This window comes from Capsicum annuum, chromosome 4 (genome assembly GCF_002878395.1).
Source record: "Capsicum annuum cultivar UCD-10X-F1 chromosome 4, UCD10Xv1.1, whole genome shotgun sequence".
In the NCBI taxonomy this organism is placed as follows: domain Eukaryota; kingdom Viridiplantae; phylum Streptophyta; class Magnoliopsida; order Solanales; family Solanaceae; genus Capsicum; species Capsicum annuum.
Genome location: NC_061114.1, coordinates 223,085,618 through 223,103,136, shown reverse-complemented (window position 1 = coordinate 223,103,136; position 17,519 = coordinate 223,085,618). Strand labels below are relative to the sequence as shown.

General features: G+C 31.8%; 1 protein-coding gene across 1 annotated transcript; it reads right to left on the bottom strand.

Annotated features, from left to right (window-relative positions):
• Positions 1 to 7,475: 7,475 nt before the first annotated feature.
• Positions 7,476 to 15,270, bottom strand: LOC107868597 (glutamate receptor 2.7-like). The gene is made up of 5 exons (XM_016715280.2): positions 14,988 to 15,270; positions 10,519 to 11,822; positions 9,466 to 9,781; positions 8,236 to 8,630; positions 7,476 to 8,106 (listed from the first exon to the last, which is right to left on the bottom strand). The coding sequence occupies exons 1-5, from the start codon at positions 15,253 to 15,255 to the stop codon at positions 7,684 to 7,686; spliced, it is 2,706 nt and encodes a 901-aa protein (XP_016570766.1). The 5' UTR covers positions 15,256 to 15,270; the 3' UTR covers positions 7,476 to 7,683.
• Between the last annotated feature and the right edge of the window lie 2,249 nt (positions 15,271 to 17,519).

Genomic DNA, 17,519 nt, shown 5'->3' with positions numbered 1-17,519 from the left:
TAATAATTGCTTGATTTTAATTATTTCAAATAAAATTGGTCAATTGATCATTCTACTTAAGACGAAACACTTAGTTGATCATGTAATTACTATGAAATTAATTGAAATTGTAAGTCAACTTACTAATTCATCTTTAATTTTAGTTAAATCAATATAGTTATTTTTAATTCTGATTTGGTTTTAATCATTTCAAATAAAATTGGTCAATTGATTACTCTACTCAGGACGAACACACTTAGTTGATAATGTAATTACCATGAGATTAATTGAAACTGTAATTGAACTTATTAATTCATGTTTAATTCTAGTTAAATAAATTTAGTTATTACTAATATAATGGCTTAATATGAATCAATGGTTGACTAACATGTTGCAAAAGATGAGTAATCTGTTGAAAATGACTAAACAGATAAAGACATCTGTTGGAAATGACCAAACAGATAAAGACATCTGTTGGAAATGACCAAATAAATATAGACATATGTTGCAACAAATGACTAACTTATTGCAATAAATGACCCATCTATTGAAAATTATCAAACAAATATAGACATCTGTTGCAACAGAGGACTAAGTTGTTGCAACATATGACTCATCTGTTGAAAAACATCAAACATATAGGATATAGGTTGGAAAATAATTTAAAATAGTAAAGCTCAGATGTTTTTAAGAGAACTCAAATGTTTGTCCCCTTGTCTAAGGTCTTGTCTTTAATTTTAGTTAAATCAATTTAGTTATTACTAATAATTGCTTAATTTGAATCATTTTAAATAAAATTTATCAATTGATCATTCTGTTAAGAACAAATACATTAATTGAAATTGTAAGTGGACTTATCAATTCATCTTTAATTTAGTCAAAATCAATTAATTTATTACTAATAATGACTTAATTTGAATCATTTGAAATAAAATTGGTCGACTGATCACTCTCCTCGAGACGAATACACATAGTTGATCATGTAATTACTATGAGATTAATTGAAATTGTAAGTGAACTTATCAATTCATCTTTAATTTTAGTTTTATAAATTTAGTTATTATGAATAATGACTTAATTTGATTCATTTCAAATAAAATTGGTCAATTGATCACTCTAATTATGATGAATACACTAGTTGATAATTTAATTACTATGAGATTAATTGAAATTGTAAGTTTATCTTTAATTTTAGTTAAATCAATTTAGTTATTACTAATAATATCTTAATTTGAATTATTTGAAATAAAATTGATCGATTGATCACTCTACTCGGAACGAATACACTTAGTTAATCATGTAATTACGATGAGATTAATTGAAATTGTAAGTGAACTCATTAATTTATGTTTAATTTTAGTTAAATCAACATAGTTATTACTAATAATGACTTAATTTGAATCATTTAAAATAAAATTGGTCAATTAATTATTCTACTAAGGATGAAACACTTAATTGATCATTTAATTATTGAGATTAATTGAAATCGTAATTGAACTTACTAATTCATCTTTAATTTTAGTTAAATCAATGTAGTTATTTCTAATAATGGTTTAATTTGAATTATTTCACATAAAATATACTAGGGAACTTAAATATTTTTAGGAGAACTCAAACGTTTGTCCCCTCGATCCTTTTGCATTTGATGTATGATGCACTATTTTTATCTTCTTTACCTATTTCATAAAATTTTTCATGTGTTTCACTTATTCGTTGTGCCCTTGTTGAAATTTTTAGAATTTTTTTAAGTCAAATTTTGTTCGTATATCACTTTGACATTACTTCATAGGTGATTTTGTAAGTATAATTATGATTTTTGTTGAGTTTTTTATTTGGTATATTTGCTACTGCTACAATGGATAGAACCTGCAACATGAATCCAATATATGAGTCATTGATTGTGACAAGTGAGTAATCTGTTGCAACATATGACTAATTTGTTGCAACAGATGACCCATATGTTGGATTCATGTTACAACACTATAATACAAATCCAACAGATGAGTAATCTGTTGCAACAAATTAGTCATATATGTTGCAACAAATTACTCATATGTTGCAACAGATTAGTCAATATGTTGCAACAGATTAGTCAATATGTTGCAACAGATTAGTCAATATGTTGCAATAGGTTACTCATCTATGCAACAGATTACTCATCTGTTGGATTCACGTTACATGTTTTATCTACTGTTGAAAAAATAGCAATAGCAGATACACCCAGATGAAAAATTCAATTAAAAATTATATTTACTTACTAAAATCACCTATAAGTAATTCCCAAATGATATACGAATAAAATTTGACCTAAAAAAAATTGATCAAGTAGCAATAGTAGCGGTAACAACAATGTTCAACAACAAGAAGATGATGATGATGAACAAGAAGAGATGGTAATGAAGAACAAGATGATGATAATGAAGAAGAAGATGATGAATAAAGCAACAACAACAATGAACAACAAAAATCACGAAGAGAGAGAAAACTCCAATAAATGAGAAGAGAGAGAAACGTGCCTTTTTTCCCTCTATTTCTAGTTATATTAGGTTTTACATTGGATCAAAGTGTAAATTAAAAAACTTGTGGGTTATTTTCAAACTTTTCTTACTTTCTTAATTCTTAATAAAGTAATTGTCACCTTCACTCAATTATTAAGACTTGTGTCACCCACACTTCATTTTAAAACTCTTTTATCACCTAGAGCCCAAGGCCCCATGAAATTTATCTGCACTTGATATATATTTGCATAAAATGATATTAATTTATCAGGATTAAATGAGAAACTATGATAAAAGTATGGGATAATACCCACAAAATACCTGAAGTTTGACCGAATTACCAGTTGAGCATACTGAACTTTGCGGGGGTCCTATTACCCCCAAACTTTTTCTTTTCGTATTTTAATGGCATATATCTGTCACTTGGCACATTGCGTGTTAGTCACGCGCATTGAGCGCGTGAACAGTGCTAAAAATGTTTTAAACTCTTTTTTTTGCCAAACAACCCCTTAATTTTATAATTATTTAAAGTTTTATATTTTTATTTATTTAAAGTTTTTCATTCTTTTTCTCCTTTCTTCTTTCTTCTCTCTTCTTGAGTTTCAGTTTCTTCTTCCTCTTTGTTGCAGTCAATTTTGTTCCGTTTCAGTTTTCATTCTTGAAGATTCCGTCATCGAAACTGAAAACTCAATGGAAGAAAGTTTGGGGTTGTAAACACCTAATTTTGACCAAACTTAAGTATTTTTCTCGCCATTTTAGTGTTCAATTTATTTTTCTTAGGATCAAAAGTAGATATGTTAAGTTTATCTTATTTTTACTAAATTCATTTTAAAAATTTTGAAAACTACAAAAATAGAGTCACATTCCCATAAGGGCCATGCGGACTTGACGTCATCCCCACCTTCCTCCAGTATATCACTGGCAGTCTTTCGTGAGTGCGGCACGCACCTTTTTGTTTGTTTCGGAGCCGTTTGTTTGGGCGGGGCGTACTAAACCCACTACGTACCACACCACCGGGTGGCTCGCCTAAATGCCGAGTCTTTCTCTGCCGTCAACTCGACGTCGTCGTCACCTGCAAGATAAGGTCAGGCCGCCCAGTAGACTCGATCCGGTTCCACTTTCGATGATAACCCTACTTAAAAGAAACAAAAGAAACTCGAATGAATGGAATTTTTTGGTTACCGACTCTCGATAAAGACTGCGAAAATTATGTCAAAAGAGGCTGCCAAGAGCATGAAGTCCTCCGTTTCTTTCGGAGGTGCTGACCCGCAGCGGAAGTGAAGTACAAAGTTCCGACGTCAATTGGTTACCGGAGCCCTCTTTTCATCGTTGAAATAAGTTTTTATATTATTATTTATTTATTTATTTTTAGGAAAAAGAAAATTTTCTAAATTATATTTGTTTTCTTCTTTTAACTTTGTAAAAAAATCTAGTAATATTAAGACTTCTTAATCATATTTCTAAGACTAGCTATTTAACTTATTTTGTAATTATTAGTTATAAATAAATTTTATCACTTTTATTATTATTTATTTATTTAAAACATTAATTTTTTTTAAAAAAAAGAAAATCCTAACCTAAACTACCCAAACCGCCCCACAATCCCCACATTCACACAACTAGAAAAAGAGAAAAACAGGCACGGATTAGAGAAAACAAGAAAACAAAATAAAGAGAACCAAGAAAGAGAGTATTCGTATGGGTTCGTGAGTTGGAGTTCGAGTTTCGGTTCCTGTTTTAGTCTCCGGTAATGGCATCCTACTCCTGCTTTCAATTAATTTGTTACACAGGTATGTCTATTGTCTCTTTGTTGTATCAAGAATGATTCATTGTTAATTCAATTTCGAAAATATATTAGGTTGGCTCTATTCGATGTTCAGTCCTCGAACTTTCTATTTCATTGTGATAATATCTCCATCTATATTTATTGTTTTCGTTCATCTTTGTGTGAATATGTTAATTAGTATGTATTTTTACATTTAAAATTCATGTTCGTAGATACTTTTCATATTTAACTTGTTGCACTCAAAATGATGAGAAAAGCTAATGACAAAAGATTTATGTAAATTGGTCAAAATTTTTATCTTTATTTATTTATTTATTTATTAATTTATGAGATTATTAATTGAAATTTGCTTTATTAAGTCTTTGACGTAAAAGAGACAACTCTCAAATCTTCTGTTGTAACATAATAACCATGTTAAATGAAGACATTTATGTTTTAATTAGTGATTCAATTTTTTTTTTCTTTCTTTCTTTTCTTAGTTTACATTTGGATCAGATCCATGGTAGGTTTAACATTTTTTATATTTCATCGAATATGTTGGTTAATGAAGAGTCAATTCATTTTTGTTTCTTTTTCGTTCTTGGCTCTCATTTACTGTAATAGATTCAAGAAATTGGTTAATTAGTTTATTTTCTTCTTATTCATTTTTTTTTTTTTTCTTGAATTTCATGTTATTATAATTTAGTTGATGAAAATTGAGAATATGTATTAAGGGTTTGTCGTGAAATAAAATAAAAAGAAAAAGCAGTATAGATGAGAAGAGATAAAACATATACAACAGTATTATAATACAATTAGATTATGAGAAACAAGCATAATTGATTTTGTTATTGGTTAAATTAATATTCTTTCATGTTAATACTAAATAGTAGCATGTGTGCTTCGGTTTTTGTAGATTTTCTTTTAGTATGTTACTGTAATCACGAGTTATAGGAAATCAATTAATTAATGTGAAAATGAGCGAGATGGGGTGCGGATTTATTCTAAATCCTATCACATAAAAGAAAATAAAAGAGAGAAAATTATTTGTAAGAGAGTGAATTCATAAAACAACGAGTTAGGTTCTTAGCCCCTAAATTTAAAAGTATATTATACAAGTGAAAATTAACATGAAGTTGGAAAGCCCTGCTACAGACCATTCATTATAATAAAATCAATCTACCATTTGAAGCCGTTTGAACCGGGTTGGGTAGATTCTAAACCTGTTAGGTGCTTATCTAGACTTGAAAAATGGGACGATCCATAAATGCCTCAAAGGCGCGAGAAATATATCCAAACCTGTGGCATGATCGGAAAGTACTGTTACCGATAAGCCAAAAATTAATATAATTAAATAATTTTAAATAAATAAAGTAGGATGTAAGTAACTTTTAGGCTACAAATATTATGTATTCAAGAGATTAATTTAAGCCAGACGTAAGTCATTAAAGCGACCGTCCTAGAACCACGGGACTCGAGGGGTGCCTAACACTTTCCCCTCGGTCAACATAATTATTTATCCGGATTTTTAGTTCGCAGACTAAAAATAAAGAGTCATTTTTTTTTTAATAGGGATTCAATAAGGTGACTTGGAACACCCAAACTCAATTCCAAGTGGCGACTTGTAAAATAAATAGTCCCTTTTCAAAGCGTCACTTTAATTGAAAAAATCCATTTTCTCTAAAACCAACTTTCCTAGCGGGGTCGGAGGCGGTAAAAAGAGGGGTGTGACAGGGGTTTTGAGTTTAAGAAAGTTTGTTGAAGAAAGTTTTCAAGAAATTTGAGTTGGAATGAACTTGGAATTTGAAACTCAATGGAAGATTCAATTGAGTTGGGGTAATTTGAAAACTTTTGCGGACCCGGATAAAGAAAATTAATGGAAAATTCCATTCAATTATTGAAAATTCAATGTATGTTTTTTTATACATAAACTGGAATTCAAGTGAATCCATATAAATTCAATGTGCAAGAAATTTTTTGATTAAGCTCAATGGAATTCAAAGTTTGAAACTAGAAATTGAATTTGAAAACTTGTGTGATAAGAATAGACTTGGAATTTGAAATTGACTCAATGAAATTATTTGGAATTTGATTTAATGGCGAAAAAATGTTGAAAAGTGATAAAATAGAGAAGACAAAGCGCGTGTACCACACTTCCCACCTAAAGAACTGGGTATACATTTTGGGGGGATTAATTCCACTTTAAAAAAGTCCGGGGAGAATTAATTCCGATTAAAAAAAATATAGAGGGTAATAGAACCCCCGCAAAGTTCAATATCGAAATTTGGTTAAAGTTCAGGTATTTTTGTGGGTATTATCCCTAAAAGTATAGTATTTATTATCTATGATTTAGTGATAAGAACATATATGAAAATACGTATGAAATATTTGTTGAATTGGTATAAATATTTGGTTGCGGATAAAGTCTTACTATATATAAGTGTTCTCACAAGTCACAAATATCTAACTTTGTTTAAATCATTCAAAATTCTAGTAGTTAGGTGATCATTATCTTAATTTAGGTTTAATATACATTAACTCATTTGTTTAATTTAGTTAACTTGATAGCCATATTTAGAGTCCAAATCCACTGATAAACGACTTTTATCTAAACAAAGAAAGAAGAAAAAAAAAGATAAATGATGGAGTATTTTTTAACAACTGTACCCTTTTCCAAGAAATTTAATTTATTATCTGATTTAAAAAAAATTAAATCGATTGTCCAACTTAACATTTTGATGAAGGAAAAGGGTAAATTATAATCCACTCGTAAGGCATAAATTTAATTTGGCATGTCTCATATTGTAGTCCAAATAAAAATTTAGATAGGTTGGATCATCCCTTGTCATAATTTGATTATGTAGGCGTTTGGACCTAGGATTAGTTTCAAATTAGAAGTTTTCATTTGCAATTTTTGTTTGCTTATAAATATATAATAAAGTTTTAGTTTCATATCATGATTTAAAATTCAAAATTGTAAAATTTCAAATTCACAAAATATGAATATGCTGCTAAAATTACTAAGACATTGATCAACAATATAGACCTGCTTCATGAAAATGCTCGTCAGATATGAATAAATTGTCAATACCATATGAAATTATCATATTACAATGTGGTTATACTATAACTTAGCTTGTTATATTTGCTTTGCTCATTAAGAGTTGGAAGAATCAAACGAACGAAGCGTGTTGATTCTTATCAGATCCAGCCCAAAAATCATCAAAGCACCTTTGGACTCGAATCATACACAAACATATCATTTGTTAATCACCAAAAAAACTAAGAATCAACAGCTCCAAAAATTTATAAACTCATATTAACTTGCACAAAGATTTTCTGTTGATATTGAGAATGGAAGAAAATAATATATTTACAAGAGCACATTAGAATATTAGATAAGAGAAACTTGCTGTCCATGACTTGCCAGCTTTTGGCCCGTCATAATACCTCTGTAATTTCACCATTCTGTTGATTATTTGGTCTTTGGTCAATCACTGCGTTGCAATCTCTAACTGATCTTGGTCTTACTATTCTTGTATAGCATTGAGTTACAACCACAGAAGCCCATCTAAGAACTCTTTTTGCATTATTTGCAATCATAGAGCTTAAATATTGCCGGTGTTTTCTGACTAAACGAGCGACTGAGATCAGAAATACAGTTCCACATATAACACCTGAAATCAGTAACGGACCTGAGAACAACTCTGGTCCTAATCCAGGACCCTGATCCTCAGCTGATGGAGAAGAGCAGTTTGAAGAAATGAGCATTTGTTCTTCGAGTTGATTTATCTCTCCACTCTGTGAGACTTTAAGAACAGCTTCTGAGATATCAATTGCTAAAGGAGAACCCTTTGGAAAAACCTGATAGATTAACAATTGTAAATTTACTGTTATACTGAGTAAAGTTCAGCGAGCATATGTGAAATTTTAATCCACTAAAGATGGAGATAGGCAGATTGAAAAGCTAAAAAGATGAATTCTTGATCTTACAAAACCGAAACCAGCAAGTTTAAAGACAGGTCCTGATTTGGTGTAACCTCTGCAGTACTTTGCTAGGAAAACTTTGGCATGCGGAGCTACTAAGAAAGCAGCAGAAATTTCTCCCTTCTCAAAAGCTTTAGGGTAATCACTTATTGAACTGATTTTCTTGATATTCTCTGGCTTGAATTGCAAATTCACCAGATATTTGACTATAAAGGAATTGCCATTGCAACCAACTGCAGCATTGGTCTTTATAAGATAATCCACATTTAGTACAGAAGGTTCCAGCCTAGGAACTGTCATGATGGAGGAAAGTTTTGCAGTAAAGCAAGCTGCGACAACAACAACTACGCATAACCATGTAGCCAGCACAAGTCGCGATAGATTGCTTTTGATTGATTCTCCTGTAATGATTTCCCAAATTGGAGTTACAAGCTTTTGAATTAGACCAAGTTACCAGTTTCGAAAAAAAAGAAAAGAAAAAAAGTTTTTGAATTAGATCAAAGTGCAAACAATAGTTCTGTATAGTCCTTTATTCTAAAGGGAAAAAGTCCAAAGTTTTCTCTATTATATAAAATATGTCAGATTTACTCTTCGTTATACTTTGGATCATTTATATATTTACTGTTACCACATCCTCTCGGATTTGCCCTTGACGTTAAGGAAGCTTCATGTGGATTAGGAACGATTCCATTAGTCAAAATATTTCAGGAAGCTCACACGTCCAAAAGATGCAAGTAGCGGAAATGAGGATGTTGAGATGGGTGCATGTATGGGCATACTAGGAGAGATCAGAAACGAGGGTGTAAGGGAGAAGGAGCGTTTTTTATTTACCCTTTTTCCTATTCGATACTCCCTTTGCTCTACTTTATTTGACATACTTTGATTCTGCATGCAGTTTAAGAAAAAAAATTAAGACTTAAAACTTGTGGCTTTAAACATGTCATAACGTTTTAAAGCTCTGGCTATACGTAGGGTACAGGGAAGGGCCGGACCACAAGGGTCTGTTGTACACAGGCTTACCTTGCATTTCTGCAAGAGGCTGTTTCTACAGCTTGAACCTGTGACCTCCTGGTCACATGACAATAACTTTAAACATGTCACAACATTCATGTTCTATAAAGGTTCTCATTAAGGAAATATTTAAATGTGACAAGTGTTTTTTGTACGAACTAATAAGGAAAGTGTCAAAGAAGGTGGAAGGGGGAAGTATAATGTATTTTTAAGTTTGAAACTTACGTTGTGAAAAAGAGAGAAAAGTGACAGAGAACCAAAGCATGGATCCAATAAGCTGGGGGAAAGGATCACTGAAATCCGGGTTGCCGTTTACGTACTCATTCAACCAGATGACAACCCCTGTGGACATGTTCATCACTACCAGCAGAATCCACAACTTCAACTCGAAAGCCTTTATAACAATAAAACGGTGTATTTTGAGTCTAGGTCTTTCGGTCACTACCATGACAAGTCCAGAGTCAATATAGGGCTGGGAAAATTCTGCATATGCATAGCGATCAGCCAATATATCGGTATCACCTACCGCTGCATCCAGACTCTATTAATGAAGTAGCCGGTGAGTATTTGCAAATGGTAAAAACAAAATCACTAGCAACAATGAGTTCTAAGCAGCAGACTTCACTGGTTGATGATGAAGAAAATGTTTACGCAACAAAAGGGTCAAAAAGTACTCTCTGCTGTACGAAATATCTTAATTTTACCTTTCATTATACTTTGAGGTCATCCATACATTTACCCTTAGCAAATTGTACCAGGTGAGAATCTTGGATTTAAATTTTATGGGTTCGATCTTTAACGTTCTTAGCATTTAGCCCATTATATGGGTTCATATTTACTATTTATTTCAATTTTAGTAAATTTTTACACATAAATTTATGCTTTGCATTGAAGGAACGGGGTTCAGATGAAACTGGTACCGTTACATTGGTTCCACCACCCCTACCTATTATCCTTGAGCTTAACAGATCACCATCTTGAAGTATAATAGATGGTAATTGAAAACCATAGTCAAAAGTAGATGAATAAATAATCGACCTTTCTTTTTTGAAGCATTTTGATGCGTGGAATCCACCCAGTTCATGCCGGAGATCCTTAAACTCAACCGCAAGTACAACTTGGTAAGGACTAGGGGTATGAATGACACCAAAACATAACAGACAGTAAAATTAAAATATTTTGTATAGTGAAAGTAATGATCTGGACCTTTTACCAAAATTTGTAAAGTTACACAAGAATTCACTGGGGAATACTATGTTAAGAGTCATGCATGCATACCTTGTTAGAAACTCCTATCACCATTTCATCATAAGTACCATTGAAGGGAACAAGAACATACGGCAGATGATAAGGAAGTTGCTTCACTACTACTTCAAAAACATGAACTGAAAATCCACCAATCGTAGTCTTATTCCTCTCTTGGTTAAAATTAACTGATACAAACTGATTAAATGCACCCCTAGCAGGCACCCCAATCTTAAGTGGTTTTCCTTGGCCACCTATTGTCCACCCTTTTGGAACAGTTTGCGTACCTCCAGGCCACAAAATTGACCCCAAATCCCCTTGTATACCGTTGCCAGTTTTCAGCTTCACCCCATTGTATTCAGCAAGAACCTCAGAAAAACCAAACTCTGGTGACCAAAATGACACTTCTCTGTAGCTTTTGCCAAACACATTAATGATCCTATAGGTTTGGTTTTGATATAACTTACCATTCTTGAAACTAACACTCCCACTTAAACCTTCAAAATCACTCAACAAAATGCTTTTCACTAGTTCACTTGAATTGCTTTTGGATAATTCCTGCATGGCCTTAGCAGTTGCCCAAGTTGCATCATAAGCCTTGAGGGCATATAAGCTAGGACTTGGATAGCCTTCATCTTCAGGATATTCTGATCTGTACTTTCTCCTGAACTTAACGTTGAACTCTCTGAAAGACTCGGTTTTTTCATTAACGTTTGCCTTAAAACCAATTACACCTTGCATATTCAGTAGAAAAGAGGGTTCAACAGAGTCGAGAAGACTTGCCATATTGTCTGAAATAATCCATACATAATCTTTCCCCATCATTCCCAGTTCCTTTGCCATCTCAAAAAGAACTAAACCAAAGTCTAAAGAACACTGTAACACCACAAAAACTTTAACATTCCTGGTTCTTAACTTCACCAGCTCTTCTCGAATGAATGATTTTGAATCTGAGAGGGAGAACAAAGGAGGAAAAGCCAAATGATGTTCAACAGAGGAGTCAACAACTTTGAGAGAGTCTGAGAGGTGAGTGATCAATCCAGAATCCATATTGGAGAACCTGTTACTAATTTCATATAAAGCTATCACCTTTCTCCACTTGAAATAGCCAATTAAGGCAGCAAAGCATTGCATTTGGGAGTTAACATCATTACTCATTTGTATAAGTGAAGGTGGTCCCGTGAGTAATACAGTCGAATAGGTGGAAGCTGGATTTAGAGAAATAATGGGGATGCCCTTGTAGGCTTCATCATCAAAGTCCGAAAATAAAGCAGCTTCTTGGCGTGTCAATGGTCCAAGGATGGCATGTACCTGCTTCTTGTCGGCAAGATAAGTTGCTGCAAAATTTTAAGGTCAGTACACCAAAGCTGCATTGTATGTACAAGATATATAATCTATAAATTAAAGTAACACATTGACAAGGTGATATCGTATCTTTTTATGGTCAACATTCCTATTTTTCTTTCTTTCTCCTTTTTAAAACATTTTCCTGTTCTTTTCATGTTTGTGCTATTTAAAATAAATGAAACTCCAAAGTCATCACCACTTCTAACATAAATGCTGACCCTTCCTTTTAGTCTCTCAAGTATCTGCAACTGATAGCGACAATTATTTTCTTGTGCAGGTTCTGATTTTGGCTTCTAATCCATGGACTCCTATCTTTTATTTATTGCATGTTTTTTTACAAATTTCGTACTTGACTTTCTGAACTTTACGAATGGACAGCAGCCAGCCATGAAGAGTAGAAGGATGATTATGTAATATTTGAACAGGGAATAGAGAGGACATATGGGAACCGATGTAAGGAAAAAACTTTGCTATAAAAGTCCTTTTGTTTCTGAGAGGGAAGATCACTTTAATGTAGAAGGAAGGTTAGTTGTTGGTATGTCAAATTCTCTATACTAATGTCTAAGGACCTGTTTGGCCATAGATTTCCCAAGTAGTATCTGGGAAAAAACTTGCCTTGGACATATAACTTGCCATTATTTGGCAAATATTCCAAATTCCCAAATACTAGAAAATACTAGTATTTGAGACAAATTTCAATTTTTGCAAACTTTTAAAAGTAAAATATATTTTTCCAAATACTATGGCCAAATGCTTAGCTAAGTATTGAGAAATCTTATCAACTTCTGCAAAAAAAAGTTTGGCCTTCTTTGATTATCATTTACGGTACAAAGAGATTAGAGCTATAAAATCGGTTTGTTTTCTTCTTGTTATTGTTAAAAAGAAGGAATTTTACAGTGTCATGAATTCATTCTCTCGCTAATTTCAATATAGTTTTTGTAGTAACGGGAGAGACACGTTGATATAAGTTGCACAAAAAATAGCGAAGCAACAAAGCACTCTGTACACCTAATTTTTTCGGAATTGTAGTTCAATCGATCAGAGCACCGCCCTGTCAAGGCGGCTAGAAGTACAAAGAAAATTGAGTTGGAATTTTGAGAGGTCATGGTTTAGTTTAGGTTCCTTCTGCATTCATATAAATACCATTCCTTTACATATGTATATTTTCAAAATTGAGTATTTACTTTTCTCGAGTTTGCGCGATTAAGATGTGTAGAGTCCGTTTGAATAAGATTTAAAAAAAATAGCTTTTTAATTTAAGTGAGTAAAAATTTAAAATAAATATTTATAAATTAAAGGAGAGAAGTGTTTCACCTGAAAAAAAGTTGTTGATGTATTTGGTAAACAAGTCTTGTTAACCACTTTTTTATTGTCAAAATGGTTTAAATATCCTTAAAGTTGTTTAACACTAGAGTTATTTATAATTTTTAATTCTAAAATAAATTTTTTGAGCAAACCTTTGATGCATGATGATTGTTGAAAATAAAGGAGAAAGATGAAGAGGAAATTAGAGGAAAAAGACGAAGAGAAGCAGCAAAGTGAAAAAGAAAGAAACCATATATTTAAGGCCACGAGTTCAGGGTATTATTTAAATTGGAGAAAAATATAAGGGATAAAAGGTACTCCCTCCGTATCATTTTACTTGTCCCAAATTTCCTAATTTAATTTCTCATTTTACTTTTCATTTTTCACAAATCAAGAAGAGAATTTTTTTTTTTTATGTTTTACCCTTTGCATTAATTATTTTTTTCTTCAAATTAAAATGTAAACATCGTTTAATAGGGGTACTATGATAAACTAGCCATTTTATTAATTATTTTTTTTAATGAATGTGCCAAGTTAAATTGAGACAAGTAAAATGAGACGGAGGGAGTAAGTGTTTTGGTCAAATCTAAAAGAATTTTAATCTAAAAAGGTAAAAAGATACTAGCAGTTTACTTTTTGCATTTCTTAATAAATTTTTAGTTTTTTAACCACTTTTTAATTTTATCAAATAATTAAAAAAAAAAAAAAAAAGTTAATTTGATCAAATTTTAACCCTATCCAAATAGGCTTTCAATAAATAGAACTAAAATTTGGTATGTCAGAGGTACATTTTAAAACTTTCACTTATTTGTGTTTAGTTGCAATTTTTTATTATTAGAAAAATTATATTTAATAAATTCACTCACTTTCTTATGTCCGCCCAAAGCGTGGTTGAGTTCATCAGTTAAATAAATTAAAAATTGCCCTTTTTAACAAGCATTTAGTAAATAAATTAAAATATACTTTACTCAATAACTTAAACTTTTAGTTGAGATGGATTCAAAAGTATGCTTGTCACTTGTTCGAGAACAATTGTAGTTGATTTTTCAAAGTTATTAGGAAAGAATCACAACTGTAACTGTTTAATAACCTTATGATTATATAGCTTTTTGTATTATTTATAAATTATACGTTAACTTATGATAACAAAAATTCTTGTTTATAAACTTTTCATATATTGTTCCATTTAATTTTTTTCAGCTTTATTTATTTTATTGGGAATCCACATGTTTGAAATTCTGGATCCGCCTCTGATTATACGTTAACTTATGATAACAAAAGTTCTCGTTTGTAATCTTTTCATATATTGTAGAAACATTATTTATACTTAAAACTTACGATAGCGAAAGAGTACTTATTTAATACTGTAAAATTTATAGAAGATTATTTTCCTATATAGGTGAATGTGTGAAAGCAATAGGACTCCTTATGAGCTTGAGAACTTGCGGGTGTTCTCATTTCTTCCTCATCATTGCCTCTAGATCAAAATTGGCAAGATGAGACGCAGATTCACAATTTGAAATTTACAAATCTTAGATTTTAGTCCTTTGAAGTTGTTGAGTAAAATATTATATAGATATAGGATTTTTACTAAAACTAGAAGATTCTATTGAGCTTGTAGCATGAACGGTACATTCACGCGTGCTTGGGTAGGAGAGAGGAAAAGGTATATATGAATACTCAGTCGAGTTTGTTGCACGAAGCTTGCTTAGTGCAGTTTAGCTTTTTTGTAGGGATTGCGAGCTATTACACTGAAGCGAGGTTTATACTATGCATTCGAAGGATATCAGCTCCTTGTCATTAAAAGGAAAAAAGGAAAGAAAGATGATCTATAGAGAGTAGGAATTTACCAAGGGAAGTTGCAGGATTATGGGAATAAGCAAAGTTGAAAACTAACTGTGAACATTTGGAATATTGGCCATTGAAGTCATCAACTGCTATTTCCATAGCCACCTTTTGCTCTTTGCCTACTCTTCTTGTTGGATCAATAATTGCTCCTATTCTCCACATTATCATGTTACAATCATCACGTGGTAAACCATTTTTTTTACTAGCCAATGAAAATGCTGCCAATAAGAAATAGATCAACAAAGTTAACAAAACAGCTTCAGTCCTCATTTTGCACCCAATGAATTGTCAGGCTGTACATACCATATAGAGAAAGAGCAATAGAGAAGGACTAAGACTTTTAAAATATTGATATGTCTACTGTCAAGAATCTTATAGAATAAAGAAAAATCATGACTTTGACATATATATTATTAATCTGTATTGAAATTTCTAACTTTGAAGGAGAGCTTTGGAGTAATCAGTAAAGTTGTTGTCATGTGACCAAGAGGTCACTTGTTCAAGCCGTGGAAACAACCTTTGATAAAAATAAGATAAGGCTGTATACAATAGATTCTTATGGTCCGGCCCTTACTCGAATCCCTTAGAAAGAAAGAGTTTTAGTGCATCAGCTGCCCTTTTTAACGAAAATTAAAATTTTGATTTTCTTTTAAGATTTTCACCTATTTCGTCAGTCGCACAGCCCAATTGCTCAAGCAGCAAGACTTCAGAAATTATAGAATTGACTTTTCTACAGAATCTTTGCTTACTTAGGACTTGTTCAAAGTTGAAAGTGATTAAAGAAAAATTGGAAGCAATAAGGTCGGTAGAAGATAACATACTAGTCGTACTACTACGTACTTCAACAATAAATATTGCAAGTTGAACCAATTCAATCCATTTAATTATAGACATGTCACTAATCACTACTACATCAACATGGCAAGTTTTTGATTAACACAACAAATCCATTGTTCTTCATGAGTGAATTAATTAATTTTCAAAGCTAAATTAAATTAGATTATTTTTTTTTAAATTAAAATTTAGATATTCAAATATCATATGAAAAGCACTACAAATTATATTTTTTTTCAATTTAATTAAAAAATACATCTTAAAACGTTTATCAAAATTTATATTCTTTGATGTTAAAAAAAACAAGGTAGCAAATAAAAAGAAGGGAAAAGGGTCAATCAAATGTGCCTCTAAATTTTGAGAAAAGGTCTAAATATACCCTCCATTGTGAGTTTGGTCCAAATATGCTCTCGCTATTAAAGTTTAGGAGCAAATATACCCCTAAACTTTGTGAAAAGATCCAAATATACCTTCCGTTAAAAGTTTGGTTCAAATATGCCCTTGTTGTTAAAGTTTAGGAGTAAATATACTCGTCTGGATGTTAAATGATTAGCTGGAAATTTACAAGCTCATTCTTCTTTCTTTTCTTTTTTTTTTTTAATTTAAATTGCCACATAAACCAAATAATTGGCACATCACAAAAAATAAATCCACCAAACTCTTTTAAAACTTGAATCCGACCCACCAATTTGGACCAAACCATGACCCGACCTAAATTTTGTTTACCATCATCGAGGGTCCTTTTTCCAACAACAAGACAATATCTTCAGTAGTTATCTAAACGACGATCATTCTTTCCGTCTATCTAGCCTTTGAAGGAGAAATTTCGAATTTGTTCTACGAACCTAACTGTGTAACTTGAGGCACCAAATCTGTATTAAAGTGATTCTACTCTGCCCCTTGAGAAGTTTGTTGTAAAAATTGTCGATATCACTTCCCAAGATTGAAACAAGGCTCATTTCGGATATGACAATCTTTTTGGGGGGTCTGTCTCTCTCTTAGGAGTTGAAACAGCTGGAGAAGCCACGACCCTGATTCTTCCATATTTTACAACTTTTTTTGAAATATTTCAGTAGATTAGAGTCTTTCGCGATAAAATCAAACAACAAGGAAACAAACCAAAATTTGAAAAATGCAATATCAACACAATATTTGAAGTAGAACACACTGGTAAAAAGAAAAATGCAACATCAACATAATATTTGAAGAGTCATTGAACTGATGAAATATTTCGATAACATAAGATTGAAATTTTGATAAACAAAATTTGGGTCGGGTCATGGGTTGGTCCAAATCGGTGGGTTGGGTTCAAATTGTAAAAGAGTTGGGTGGATTTATTTTTTGTGATGTGGCAATTATTTGGCTTATGTGGCAATTACTTTTTTTTTTTTAAAAGGAATAATGGGCATGTAAATTTTCAGCTAATCATTTAACATCCAGAGGGGTATATTTGCTCATAAACTTTAACAGCGAGGGAATATTTGGACCAAACTTGTAACGGAGGGTATATTTGGACCTTTTCACAAAGTTTAGGGGTATATTTGCTTCTAAACTTTAACAGCGAGGACATATTTGGACCAAACTTGTAACGGAGGGTATAATTAGACTTTTCACAAAGTTTAGGGGTATATAGGGGTGGGCGTTCGGTATTCGGTTCGGTATTGTTATAATTCGGATTCGCTAATTCGATAATCGGTAAA

Excerpts from the sequence above, each read along its gene's own strand:
- LOC107868597 (XM_016715280.2), bottom strand. The coding sequence starts at position 15,255 with ATGAGGACTGAAGCTGTTTTGTTAACTTTGTTGATCTATTTCTTATTG. Across the intron at positions 9,782-10,518 it reads TGATAGGAGTTTCTAACAAG|AGTCTGGATGCAGCGGTAGG; the intron begins GTATGCATGCAT and ends CTTCATTAATAG. Across the intron at positions 8,107-8,235 it reads AACTTGCTGGTTTCGGTTTT|GTTTTTCCAAAGGGTTCTCC; the intron begins GTAAGATCAAGA and ends TTAATCTATCAG.